Below are 14,344 nucleotides of genomic sequence, written 5' to 3'. Positions count from 1 at the left end.
ATTAAATCTAGCCAACTCCATTGTTCTGATTCTTTGAATAAATGAGTGGCATTTCAGAGAGCAGTCACCAATGTGCATGTGGCAGAGCAATTTAAACAGATATGTTTTTCAAAAACAAAGAGGTTTGAAGATGGAATACTTTCATAGTTTGTTTTCAAGCCATTCAACATAGTTGTCCTTAGTTGAAAGTAGAAAATATAATAAATTCCAGACTTCTTGGTTTATTCACCCAGTTACTCAAAAGGAGGAGTAAAGAGGCTGTATGTGGATGTCAGAAGTTCATATTAAGCTGACTGATGATCTTATGAACCCCACTAAAGTGTTTCTAACAGCCTTTTCATTCAGCATCTAGGGGCCATTTCCTCTCAGGTTGGAAAAATTGCCTTTTGAATTGCAACGGTCAGAGTCTCCCAGCTGAACAAGCTGGCTAACACATTTTTGCAGTTTTAGTCCAAAGTAGGTAATTTTTCCAAACTCATACATGATGGCACAAGCTCACCTGCTGATTGTATGAAAGCATTCGTAACAATCTTGAAATCTCATGTGCATTCAACTTATATCAAGATCATCTGTCAGTTTAATATGACCTTCTGAGATGCACATCCAGCCTCTTTGCTGGCAATACAATCCAGAAAACCCACAGCAACCCAGTCATGCCATGAAAGATTCTAGCCATGAAAGCCTTCGACAACATATTGAATATCTCTATGGGGAGAAATTGTTCCAAGACATATGGAGATTGCAAACACTAAGTCCCAGGAAAGTTCATCTGCTGTTCTGCAATATACCTCACCACCTACCTCTGAGGATGCCTGCCATAGATGTGCGCGAAACATCAGGATATAATGCTTATGGAACATGGCAATACAGCCTGGACAACTCACAGCAACCCAACTTATATGAAGTTCACAAAAATTGTGCATTCATACACAGAATGAAATGTTTGACTGCCAAATATTCTCATATTATTTTTTTAAATAGCCCCATCTCATTGTGCTGGTGTCTCATTGTGCTGTCATAATGTGACAGTCATCATTCAAATAATGCATAACTTTTGGATGAATAATGCCTATCACTTCATTCTAGCTGAATGGCCACATTCTCATTGCTCAAAGATACCAGAGGCCTTCTAGATAACAGAGGCTGGAAACATATTTTTAAATGACATCGTCCAGAATCTCATAGCCAACTTGCAGCTTTAAGACTTTTCTAAGATCCAAAACCCAACTCAAATGAGATGGAGCCTTATTATCTTTCCTGAATCCCATGAGCAATTTGGAGGAGTAGTGGTTTTGTGTAAGCTATTTTGGTTTTTATTAGATGTACCAGCCAGTCAGGCACAATATTGTGGTGTATGCACATGTTCATATATTAAGAATGCGGCTGCCACTGAGTCCATCCAAATGATTTTTCATTCAAAATATCCCATTTCCCTCTGGTGAAATTAAGTATAAGATGAATCGTTACTGTAGGATCATCAAAAGCAGGCTGATAGGTAGACCATTGGACCATTTAGTTATTTAGTGTTACTGATTGACTGGAAGCCATTACTGCCCATTATTCCAGGCAGGATTCTTTCCCAGCTCTCTGTGGAGCTCCTTGGTATTTTAATAGTTTTCCATCCAAATAATAATTAGCCTCAATCTTGTTTAGCTTCTGAAATAAAATGAAATGGATCCAAAATGGCATGATGGTGTGGTACTTTGTTCTGTCAGAAAAATCGGAAACTCATGCTAATCTACTGCAAATCACTGAAAGATCTATCAGGAAATGTCAGGCTACCTTTTGTGTAGCACTGATCCAGGAGATTTGCAAAAGAGCAGGTAGTTGCCAGTAAAGAGGAACTGACATTCCAACCAAACCACAATGTGTGGGCTGCTTTTTACAAATACGAATGGCCTGGATAGAAGTGAAAGCAGGATACTTTTTTTTTTTACATTCTAAGAGAATGGCTGATCGCCTCCCTGATTTGAAAAACTTGTAGAGGAGCCACAGAACAAGAATGGCTGAAGATCTTGGATACATTTTTTTGTCTCATTGAACTGTAAGAGAGTAGCAGAACTGTTTGGTGTGTTTTCAGATGCCATTGATTCAGATGAAACTGTTGCTAAAGGCTTGGCTATCACACTCAACTGGAAGTTGGCCATGCAAAAATAAATTTACAGTATGCATTTGTAATGGTGGAGCCCAGTTTTAACAGGATTCATCCTGTCTTCAATATTTGCAGCAACTCTTGACAGCTAGCAGTGTGTGGGTTAAAGAAAATTGTACTGTTGTTAGTGTTGCAAAGGAGGTGAGTCTTGGCAGGTGAGGTGTTTGGGTGATGGACATCTTAAATGTATGTAGCACAGCTTTATGTTGCAAAAAGCAGTACGCAGTTCACAGTCCATGATTTGCTCTCCTTGCTCTATAGTTCAGGGAGTATCTTGGTGGCTCTCATCTCATTGTGGTGTTGAATTTGCTCTTGAGTTTTGTTCTGTACTTTAAAAAAGCTATTCAAAGTGCTGAATGTATGTGGGGGAATAAGGATCAGCGCTTTTGTTAGCTTGATTAAATTCAGACTAAAACCTGGAGCAGATCCTAGTGATGGGGCATTTACCAGTAATTAGTCAAAACTCAGAGGATAATTTATCCAAGAGACAGTAGTTTCAAAATGGGGGAGAATGCTGTATGATTGTCATTTCAAGAATACATTTCCTGCATTAATATTTTGTAACTTTATGTGTGCATTTTTAGCTTTCATAAGTCACCTGGAACCCTTTGTTGTGTTGATTTTGACTTATGGCAGCCATATGAATGAGGGACCTCCAAGTCGACCTATCTCCAAAAGCCCTCCAAAAGATCTCATAAACTCGGGGCTATTGCACACTTGCTTACATTTATTCACCTGTAGTGCATTCTTTCCCTTTTCCTGTTACCTTCTGCTTTGCCAATAATAGTTGAGTCCAGTCTTCTCATGGTATATCCAAAATATAACAGTTTCAGATCAGTCATCCTAGGGAGAATTCTGGCTTGCTTTGTCCTAGGACCCATTTATTTGTCTTTTGACAGTCCATGGTATTGGCAGAACTCTCCATCACATTTCAAATGAGATTATTCTCTTTTTATAATTTTCCTATACTGTCCACTTTCACAACCATACATAGAAATTGGAAACACACTGACAGGGATTAAACCTAACTTTGGTATTCAATGGTGTATCTCCACACTTGGGGATCTTATTTCGCACCTTCATAGCTGCCTTTCAAAGTCCTAGTTTTCTGATTTCTGAACTACAGTCTCCATTTTGATTGATTCCTGAGCCAAAGTTTAAGAAATCTTTGACCACCTGACTGTCTTTTTTGTTTGCTTTAAGGTTGTGTAAATAACCTGTGGTGATTCTTTTTGTTAATGTTCACACTTATTTTCTACAACTGTGTCTGTTTTCATTTTAAAAATGAAAAGGGAAACTGGCCATTCTTCACCCCACATAACCCACTGAGAAACACAACCATTTGTTCAGAATGTCAGCCACCTTGAAGCTGGAATACCAGACCCAGAGTACATCTATACTGTAGAATTGATCACTTTAACTGACACGTTTTGATACTGTGGAATCATAGGACTTGTAGTTTTACAAGGTATTTAGCCTTCTCTGCCAGAGTGTGCTGGTGTCTCATCCATGATCCCATAGCATTGCACCAAGGCAATTCAAGTGGTGTCAAGCTGCATTCATTCTACAATGTAGTTGCACCTGAAGGGTGGGATTTTGAGGATAAAAGGGTAAGTTGAAGAACATAAGCCCAAGGGAATGGTTTCATCACATCATGTGACTTTCTAAGTTCTGCTATAGTTTAAAAAACATCTCTTTCCTTAAAAAAAAGAAAAGAAAAGAAAGATACGTGCTTAGTGATCTTGAATATCTCCCCCAAAGAACAAAGCAAATATTTTTCCGGGAACATGTTACACCTCAGGGAAAGGCACTGGGTTTCCAGTAATTTCTGACAGTACGTGAAAACTCACTGTGCATGTCCAAAGGCTTTTGTGGTTTGGGTTGAGGAAACATATCTCTTCCTCTTTTTCTCCCTTTGTTTGTAAAGTGAAATTGATATTCCCTTGGCTGCTTAGAACTGAGAACAGAGATTTTTAATGACAACTTTCTACCAGGTGGTGCCTTCTAGATGTGTTGGCCAGAAAAACTGGAAACCAGGAATGACAGGAGTTGTAGTCCAAACCCTCTGATGGACATAGTTGGAAAAGCTTAGTGCTGAGCTGTATTTACATTTGCTTGTATTTGTATTTACAAGTTAGTAAACTTAATTTATGACTGTGTTTTCTGTTGTCTCACCTCTCTCTTTTGCTTTTTTCAAATAGGAGGAGTCTCGTGTCCTTAGAGTTAAAGTTGTAGCTGGAATAGATTTGGCCAAAAAGGACATCTTTGGAGCCAGGTATGTATGTTGCAGTTCATATTGCCCATCTGACAGACAGAACAGTAAAACGTTGATGTGTTAACTAGCACTAATTTTTCAAATGCAGTATAAACTGAGTATCCCATAGCCATACTGCTTGGGACCAAAAATGTCTTGGATTTTGGAATTTTGAGGGTTTTTACAATATCCGTATTTTCATATGCGTGGACATAATGAGATATTTTGGAGATGGGATCCAAGTCTAAACACAAAGTACACTTATATTTTTATATACACCTTACACACAAACAACGTTTGTTTAGTTAACTTTTCAATAGAGCTTTTTATTTATTTGTATTTTGATTGTATTGTTTTAGTAATTATAACAGATATTAACCTATTGTATGTCTTTGCTTGCATTGCTTTTTAAGTTGTGAACCACTTTGGTTAGAAACAAACATTGAGAGCAGAGACAACCAATAAGAGTTTTGAGAACTTTAGAGGAATGCCATCACTTGGGGGGGGGGGGGGGGAGGTACATCTACACTGTAGAATTAGTGCAGTTTGACATCATTTTAACTTACATGACTCATGCTATGGAATTATGGGAGTTTTGCAAAGTCTGTACTCAAATAGTGCTGGTGCCACACTAAATTCTATAGCATTGAGCCATGGCTGTCAAAATGGTGTCAAACTGCATTCATTCTACTATGTAGCTGCACCCTTAGTTGTTCCAATGTTACAGGTAGATATGGAGCAATGTAGAAGAGAGCCTTTTTTGTGGTTGCTCCAATATGCTGGAATTTCTTTTCTGGAAAAAATCCTTTCTTGCTATACTTTCACTAGCAGTTGCAAGACTGCTGACAGATTTTTGGGAACTGATTGGTTATATGGAAAAGCATTTAAATAATATGCTATATATTGGCTGCATTTCTCACTTTTTAATGGATGTTTTTTGATTGGCTTAGTTGGTTGCATCATGTGCTGGACTTTTAGTTGTTGTTGCCTCTAATTTATTTTAATTGGTTTAATTGCTTTTTAGCCTTAGTATGCTGTGAATTTTAAAGTATGGTTGTTCTAACAGTCATAGGCCACCTTGAGTCCCAAATTGGGAAAAAGATGAAGGTGTCATATTATTTTTAGTATGGTTTTAATGATGTAAACTTTCATCTGTATCTCTTCTAATTTTTCTAAGGTGCCTTGGTCCCAGGTCTAGGGGGGAAAGCATGATATAAATAAGTGCATAGTGAAGAAGAACTGTTTTTGCTCCCCATCATTTCTGTTCTTTGATGCTGGATGGCTGTTTATATTTAGCTCCAACTTATATGCCATGCTATTGTATACTCTTGTGTTCTGCTTTGGCAGCCGCAGTTTCTCAAAAAATTCAAAGGTTTTCCTTTAGCACCTTAAAATATCTCCTTTGATGATTGTTGAGTAATGCAGAAATGTGTTAAACTGTAAATAGATGTAGGGGAAGGATCAGCTATAAGCTATAACTTGTGCAGCATAGCAGCTAAAGCTATGAGCCGGGAATTAGCTCTTTTTCAGCCCTTCCATGATATGTGGTAGTTCACGCTCTGGTTACATCTCGAATAGATTACTGCAAAGCGCTCTACGTGGGGCTGCCTTTGAAGACTGTTCGGAAGCTTCAAATGGTCCAACGGGCGGCAGCCAGATTGCTCACCGGAGTGGTGTATAGGGAGCATATAACCACCCTGTTGTGTCAGCTCCACTGGCCGCCAATCTGCTACTGAGCACAATTCAAAGTGCTGCTTTAGTCTATAAAGCCCTAAACGGTTCTGGCCCAGTTTACCTGTCCGAACGTATCTCCCTCTATGAACCATCTCCTAGTTTAAGATCATCTGGGGAGGGCCAGCTCTCGGTCCCATCTTCTTCGTAGGCGCGGCTGAATCATAGAATCATAGAATAGTAGAGTTGGAAGAGACCTCATGGGCCATCCAGTCCAACGCCCTGCCAAGAAGCAGGACGGGTGGGGACGAGAGGCAGGGCCTTCTCAGTGGTGGCCCCTCGGCTTTGGAACGCCCTCCACAGGGATATTAGATCAGCCCCATCCCTTCTGATCTTCCACAAGAAAGTAAATACGTGGCTCTGTGACCAAGCCTTTAGAGAACCTCTGCAATAAACAAACAGATATGGATTGACATGTTATGACTATAGGAATGTGAACTCACCAGAAGGACTGATGCAACTTTTTAAAATTTCATGTGTTGTAACAGTATAACAATATTGATCTAGTTTATAGGAGTGTTGTTAGGATTACTAAGGATGCACCCACACTGTAGAATTGATGTAGCTTGATATCACTTCGAACTGCCATGGCTCTGTGCTATGGAATCATGGGGTTTGTAGTTTCACAAGGTCTTTGGCCTTCTCTGCCAAAGAAGGCTGGTGCCTCACCAAATTACAAATTGAGCCAGGGTAGTTAAAGTGGTATCAAACTGCATTAATTCTACAGAGTAGGAGGCACTCTTAGTTAATATATATGAAACATTTAAACAGACTCTGTGAATCTATGAGTCCTTGAGATCATTGCACTGCATGTGGCCTTTGGACTCACTTTTGGAGCACTCTGGAAGTGATCCATTCAAATCAGCTCTTGCAAATGTCTTGAAAGGTGCTTTGGGTTTATTTTAACTTAGGAAAGTGGGATATCATCGTCACCACCACCATTATTATCATCAGCCACTCTCCACTCCAACTGCTGGGTGGGGAAGAAAGGGGAGAGGCCTGGGAAATGTCAATGCCACTTTTGTTTATGTATTCCATTTCTTCTCTCGCACATTAAATATTCTCTTAAATTTAGTCATGCCCATGGTCAGATTTAATGCGAACGTTAGATATAATAGCACGGACCTAGGTGCTCCACCTGGTGGCTGGTGGAGAGAGATATATACATACAGTAGAGTCTCACTTATCCAAGCCTCGCTTATCCAAGCCTCTGGATAATCCAAGCCATTTTTGTAGTCAATGTTTTCAATATATCGTGATATTTTGGTGCTAAATTCGTAAATACAGTAATTACAACATAACATTACCGCGTATTGAAATACTTTTTCTGTCAAATTGGTTGTATAACAAAGTTTTGGTGCTTAATTTGTAAAATCATAACCTAATTTGATGTTGAATAGGCTTTTCCTTAATCCCTCCTTATTATCCAAGATATTCGCTTATCCAAGCTTCTGCCGGCCCGTTTAGCTTGGATAAGTGAGACTCTACTGTATATCTTTGTGTGTTGCTATTATAATTCAGTGGACAAATTTGCTCTCCAATCATTTCCTACTTTCCAGGCTTAAAAAAAAAGTATTTGAGAAGCCCATGGGCATAATGTTCCCTGAAGGGCCTTCCTCTTGTTGCCTCTTTTGTTAATATCCTTTCTTGTTTAATTGGATTTTTTTGGAAATGTAAAAACACTTAATACATATGTGTGATGACCCATGGGCCTTGTAGTCCTGCTCATGACATTGTGATGCCTGATGAAGAAGAAAACTTGGGTTTTTTACCTTCCCAGTCAGAACTGGATTCTTCTCAGACAGATTCTTCCCAGCCAGATCTGGGAACCTTGCACCTGCAAGAGGGTTATGTTCCAGAAGTATGTCAAACAAATACTGAGGCTACATCTCCTGTGTTTTCTCGCCATGAGTTTTGTAAACAACAGAGAGGTTTGGAAGCGGCCTCGCGCAGGAGTGCTAGAATAATTGCTAAGAATTTAGCCAATTAAGCCTGCTTTCCATGAGAATCTTTAAGGAGTCAAACATCTGGTCTCAGAGATTAGCTTTCGTTTCTGGTTCCCAGAGAACTGCTTTCGGCGGGAAAGTTAGACTCTATATAGGTGTTTTACCCGCGGAGTAACTTTGCGGAGTCAATTCGTCAGCCTCCGGAGCGAGTTGTGTCTGGACAGCGCGCTCCGATCCAAGCCTCGTTCCTGTTCAAGCCTTGTTCTTGTTTTCAAGCCTTCGCTCCTGTTTCCCAGCCTTGTTTACCTACGGACCTTGCCTCGCCTTTCAGGACTAAACCTTGCCTTGTTTCACGGATTTTACCAAGTAATTCCACGGATCTTGTTCTTGTTCCTTGTTACCTTGTGCCACGATTCAAGCCTTGTTTTCAAGTATCAAGTTAATTCCTAGCCTTGCTCAAGTTCATGGACTAAAGGACCTTGTCATCTCCCCTCACTTTGCCTGGCAAAGTGAGTGTTTCGGTTATTGGATTACAACTTTGGACCTTAATATTTCATATTGGACATTGTTTCTTTGGACTAATTTTGACCTTTCCTGAAAGGTCTGCTTCTGGACTAACTTTTACATTTGCTTTTATTAACTTTATATATTTCCTTAATAAAGATATTAGATAGAATCTGGCCTCTGCGTATGGTTATTGGTGCTCTGTAGCCTGGGTCGTGACAGTTTGACTCCGCCACCCTAAGCACCAATTAACCTCGGCCAGAATGTCTACCGGAGCCGGACCTGGACCGGGCGGCCAGCCGATTACCTACACCATCGACAAGGATGAGGTGGACCGAATCCGTGATAAGCTCAATGCACAGGATGGGGAAATAAAGGGTTTGAAGGAACGCGGAATCCGTCTTCCGGCCATGGCGTTGCCAACCAAGTTTACTGGAGAAGCTTCTAAGGTTCATGTCTTCCGTCGCCAATGCCAAGCTTATCTAGAGGCCCGTGCTGCCGAGTTTCCCCAAGAAGACATCAAGGTGGCGTGGGTTTACAGTCTTCTAGACGGGCCAGCGGCCAACTGGGCGACGGCACTGTTCGACCAAGCCTCTCCACACCTAAGATCAGCGCAACGCTTCTTGGACCACCTTAAGGAGACTTGGGGAATCGAGGACAATTTGGAGGCAGCCGGTCACAAACTCCGCCGCCTCTTCCAAGGAGACAGACCCATGTCTCAGTACATAGCCGAGTTCCGAGTGCTGGCCCACAACACCGGCTGGAACGATGTTGCCCTCAGAGGACAATTTCGGGAGGGTCTCAACATTGAAATGCTGGAGGAAATCTCCAAGGTGGATCCTCCCCAAACGCTTGAAGCACTCATCGATCAATGTTTACGGGCTGAAGTCATGATTGCCAACAGGAAACAGTGGGTACGAGGCCAGAGCGGTAGAGCTGGGGCAAAACCCCCCGCTCCCGCCAGCGTTCAGCCGCGTCCAGTGTGGAGACCCCCACCACCATCCCCATACCCCAGAGGGAGCGAGGAGGTGCCGATGCAGTTGGGCAATGTGCGTCCCAGATTAGATGCCGCCGAGAAGGCCCGCCGCCAACGCCTAAATCTCTGTTGGTATTGCGGAAATGGGGGCCACTTCGCCAGAGAGTGCCCAGCCAAAGGGAAGCCCGCCGCCCGTCTTGCGGCGGCGTCCTCCACGGAGACGAAGGCGTCTGAGGCGGCTGGCACACAGCCGGCGGGGGAAGTCAACGACCGGGCGTAGAGAGGCTCGCCAACCCGGTCAAGAAACCCATTCAAGAGCCGCCAACCGGGGTCCTGTTCCTTCTAGTGGTCACCTTATGGTCAGCAAAAAAGGGACCCGTCATGATCCACGCCATGATAGACTCAGGAGCTACCAACAATTTCATTGATAGAGAGTATGCCGACTCTCTGGGATTACAATATCATGACTTCAAGAATGCCCGTGTGGTGCAAGCCATCGATGGCCGCCCTCTCAAGACGGGCCCCGTAAGCCAGTGGTCGGAACCCACCAGGATGTGGATAAGGGAACATATGGAAGAGATTTCCTTCTTTGTTACTGAGGTTCCCCATTTCCCTGTGATTTTGGGGATTCCATGGCTGACACTTCACGACCCAAGCATCTCCTGGTCCAACAGAGAACTGCAGTTTGCTTCAAAGTACTGCCAAAACCATTGCCTCGTAGCCAAGGTCTGCCATGCCACAGACACCGAGCCCATTATCACCTTGCCAAAGAAGTACTCCGAGTATTGGGATGTATTCAATGAAAAAGAAGCCGAAAAATTACCCCCACATAGACCTTATGACTGTGCCATTGACTTGGTGGAGGGGGCCCCGATCCCGCGAGGGCATCTCTACTCCCTGACTGAACCAGAGCAAGAAGCTCTCAGGGAATTCATAGAGACAAACCTTCGCAAGGGATTCATCAGACCCTCTCAATCCCCAGCCGCCTCCCCAGTGATGTTTGTGAAGAAGAAGTCAGGGGAATTACGCTTGGTGGTGGACTACAGAGCATTGAACAATATCACTAAGCGGAACAGCTATCCCCTGCCCTTAATCTCGGACCTACTAGACCGACTTCGAGGAGCCAAGGTCTACACCAAGCTGGACCTACGGGGGGCTTATAATCTAGTTCGCATCAGAGAAGGGGACGAGTGGAAGACCGCCTTCCAGACTAAATTCGGATTATTCGAGTCCCGAGTTATGAATTATGGTTTATGCGGAGCTCCCGCAACGTTCCAGCATTTTGTCAATGACATTTTTCAGGACTATCTAGATCGGTTCTTGATCATCTACCTGGACGATTTTTTGGTGTTTTCTAGATCACAATCAGAACATGAGAACCACGTTAAAATGGTGTTACAACGATTGCGGGACCATGGACTTTATGCCAAGCTGGAAAAATGCGCTTTTGATCTACAAGAGGTAGATTTCCTGGGGTACCGCATCTCGCCTCTAGGGCTCTCCATGGACCCGACAAAAGTTTCAGCAGTATTGGAATGGCGGGCGCCAACCAACAAGAAAGAGGTGCAGCGATTCTTGGGGTTCGCGAACTATTACCGCAAGTTCATTCCAGATTTTGCCCGCTGGTCTGACCCAATCACCAGCTGCATCCGTGGGAAACAGCCCTTCCGCTGGACTGATCAAGCAGAGAAAGGGTTCCAGCAACTAAAGAAATTATTCACATCCCAGCCAATCCTTCAGCATCCAGATCCTGAAACCCTTTTTGTGGTGCAAGCGGACGCCTCTGATGTGGCAATTGGGGCTGTGCTCCTACAACCGGTGGGAGATCACCTTCATCCTTGTGCCTATTATTCCCGTCAACTAACCGCACCAGAGAGGAACTATACCATTTGGGAAAAAGAACTATTAGCCATAAAGGCAGCTTTTGAAACTTGGAGACATTGGCTAGAAGGGGCCAAATTTCCCATTGAAGTCCACACTGATCATCGGAATCTAGAACATCTAAGAACTGCCCGCAAGCTAAATCAGAGGCAGCAACGTTGGGCTTTATTCTTTGAACGTTTCAACTTCCAGATTCATTATGTGACCCCAGCCCAAACCAAGCAAGCAGACGCCCTGTCACGTAAACCGGAATACGCTGCAGGACGCAAGGAGACCTTTGAATCCCAACTACTACAACCCGAGAACTTTGCCACGCTCACAGTGGGGAACACCAAATCCACTCCCATTGATTCAACTCCCTCTACTCCAGGACCCATCTGTGCTCAAGAAATCAGGGCTAGTCAGCAAGCAGATGCCTGGGCGCAGGACCAACTTCGTCAAGGTCTGCATTTTCCCTTTTCGCTTAAAGATGGACTGCTTTGCTATAGAAATCATGTTTATATTCCACCCGGACCGGGCAGGGAAAAAGCACTTCGTCTGTGTCATGACTGCAAACCAGCAGGGCATTTCGGACTATTTAAAACCATGCATCTGATCCTAAGAGATTTCTGGTGGCCCAAGATCCGCAAAGATGTGGAAAAATATGTCAACACCTGCCCAGTATGCCAGCGCTCCAAGATAAGAAGGGAGAAGCCCTCAGGGCTTCTACACCCCCTTCCTACCCCATCTCGCCCATGGGAAATAATTTCTGCGGATTTTATCACTGACTTACCACCTTCCTGTGGATTCACCACGATCCTAGTGGTGGTGGACCTTTTCACCAAGTTAGCCCATTTCATTCCCTGTGAAGGCCTTCCCACGGCCCAAGAGACTGCAGATTTATTCCTCCAACATGTTTTCAGACTACATGGATTGCCCAAGAGTTTGGTCACAGACCGTGGATCCCAATTCACCTCCCGTTTCTGGAAGGCACTACAAAAACTATTGGGCATAGACTCTCGTTTATCTTCAGCTCATCATCCCCAAACGGATGGGCAAACGGAGCGCACCAATGCCACTTTGGAACAGTACCTTCGCTGTTATGTAAACTACCAACAGGACAATTGGGCTTCTCTGTTACCACTGTCGGAGTTTGCCTACAACAATGGAGTCCAGGCTTCTACAAAAGAAACGCCGTTCTTTGCAAACTACGGCTTCCATCCACGTTTCTTTCCCCCTGTCATTGAAACTTCAGAAGTTCCCGCAGCAGAAGATTGGCTGCAGGAACTCACAGCGGTGCAACAACTTTTGCTCCAGCAACTGGAACAAGCCAAGGAGGACTATAAACGTCACGCGGACAAACATCGCCAGCCGGGCCCCGAAATCAAGGTAGGAGATCGGGTTTTTCTGTCCACTCGCTTTTTGCCCTCCCATCGCCCTTGCCGGAAGTTAGATGCCCGTTTCATTGGCCCCTATCCAGTGGTGGCGCAATTAAACCCCGTGACTTTCAAACTCCAACTTCCGCGTTCAATGCGCATTCACCCAGTGTTTCACCGCTCCCTGCTCCTTCCGGCGGATGGTGTGCGGCCAGATGTAGACCGGCCGGCCCCCGTCCCTATTTTGGTGGATGGGGAGGACGAGTTCGAGGTTCAGGACATTTTGGATTCTCGCTTTCACCGCCGCCGCCTGCAATATCTCATTGACTGGGTGGGTTTTGGCCCTGAGGAACGCTCTTGGGAAGACGCCTCCACAGTCCATGCTCCTGATCTAACCCGTCGCTTTCATCAGACCTATCCCGCCAAGCCACGACCTCGCGCCTCGGGGAGAGAGTCCCAGTTTGGGAGGGGGCTTGAGGAGGGGGATAGTGTGATGACCCATGGGCCTTGTAGTCCTGCTCATGACATTGTGATGCCTGATGAAGAAGAAAACTTGGGTTTTTTACCTTCCCAGTCAGAACTGGATTCTTCTCAGACAGATTCTTCCCAGCCAGATCTGGGAACCTTGCACCTGCAAGAGGGTTATGTTCCAGAAGTATGTCAAACAAATACTGAGGCTACATCTCCTGTGTTTTCTCGCCATGAGTTTTGTAAACAACAGAGAGGTTTGGAAGCGGCCTCGCGCAGGAGTGCTAGAATAATTGCTAAGAATTTAGCCAATTAAGCCTGCTTTCCATGAGAATCTTAGGAGTCAAACATCTGGTCTCAGAGATTAGCTTTCGTTTCTGGTTCCCAGAGAACTGCTTTCGGCGGGAAAGTTAGACTCTGTATAGGTGTTTTACCCGCGGAGTAACTTTGCGGAGTCAATTCGTCAGCCTCCGGAGCGAGTTGTGTCTGGACAGCGCGCTCCGATCCAAGCCTCGTTCCTGTTCAAGCCTTGTTCTTGTTTTCAAGCCTTCGCTCCTGTTTCCCAGCCTTGTTTACCTACGGACCTTGCCTCGCCTTTCAGGACTAAACCTTGCCTTGTTTCACGGATTTTACCAAGTAATTCCACGGATCTTGTTCTTGTTCCTTGTTACCTTGTGCCACGATTCAAGCCTTGTTTTCAAGTATCAAGTTAATTCCTAGCCTTGCTCAAGTTCATGGACTAAAGGACCTTGTCATCTCCCCTCACTTTGCCTGGCAAAGTGAGTGTTTCGGTTATTGGATTACAACTTTGGACCTTAATATTTCATATTGGACATTGTTTCTTTGGACTAATTTTGACCTTTCCTGAAAGGTCTGCTTCTGGACTAACTTTTACATTTGCTTTTATTAACTTTATATATTTCCTTAATAAAGATATTAGATAGAATCTGGCCTCTGCGTATGGTTATTGGTGCTCTGTAGCCTGGGTCGTGACAATATGTTAAATGAATTAAAATGCCCTAGGAAACTAAAGATGTGAAGGAGAGACTAATACAAAAATTCTTATTTTAGAAATTA

General features: G+C 43.8%; 1 protein-coding gene across 3 annotated transcripts in view; it reads left to right on the top strand.

The window, feature by feature from the left end:
- The window catches only part of nedd4l (NEDD4 like E3 ubiquitin protein ligase), a 284,446-nt gene that overhangs the window by 85,578 nt on the left and 184,524 nt on the right, over nt 1-14,344 (top strand). For all 3 annotated transcript variants that reach the window (XM_016995252.2, XM_062972534.1, XM_062972535.1), the window contains exon 2: nt 4,354-4,427. In XM_016995252.2, the coding sequence (XP_016850741.2) occupies nt 4,354-4,427 (74 nt within the window). The remainder of the gene's footprint in view (nt 1-4,353; nt 4,428-14,344) is intronic.

This window comes from Anolis carolinensis, chromosome 2 (genome assembly GCF_035594765.1).
Source record: "Anolis carolinensis isolate JA03-04 chromosome 2, rAnoCar3.1.pri, whole genome shotgun sequence".
NCBI classification, from domain to species: domain Eukaryota; kingdom Metazoa; phylum Chordata; class Lepidosauria; order Squamata; family Dactyloidae; genus Anolis; species Anolis carolinensis.
This window is presented reverse-complemented; position numbering and strand designations above follow the sequence as displayed.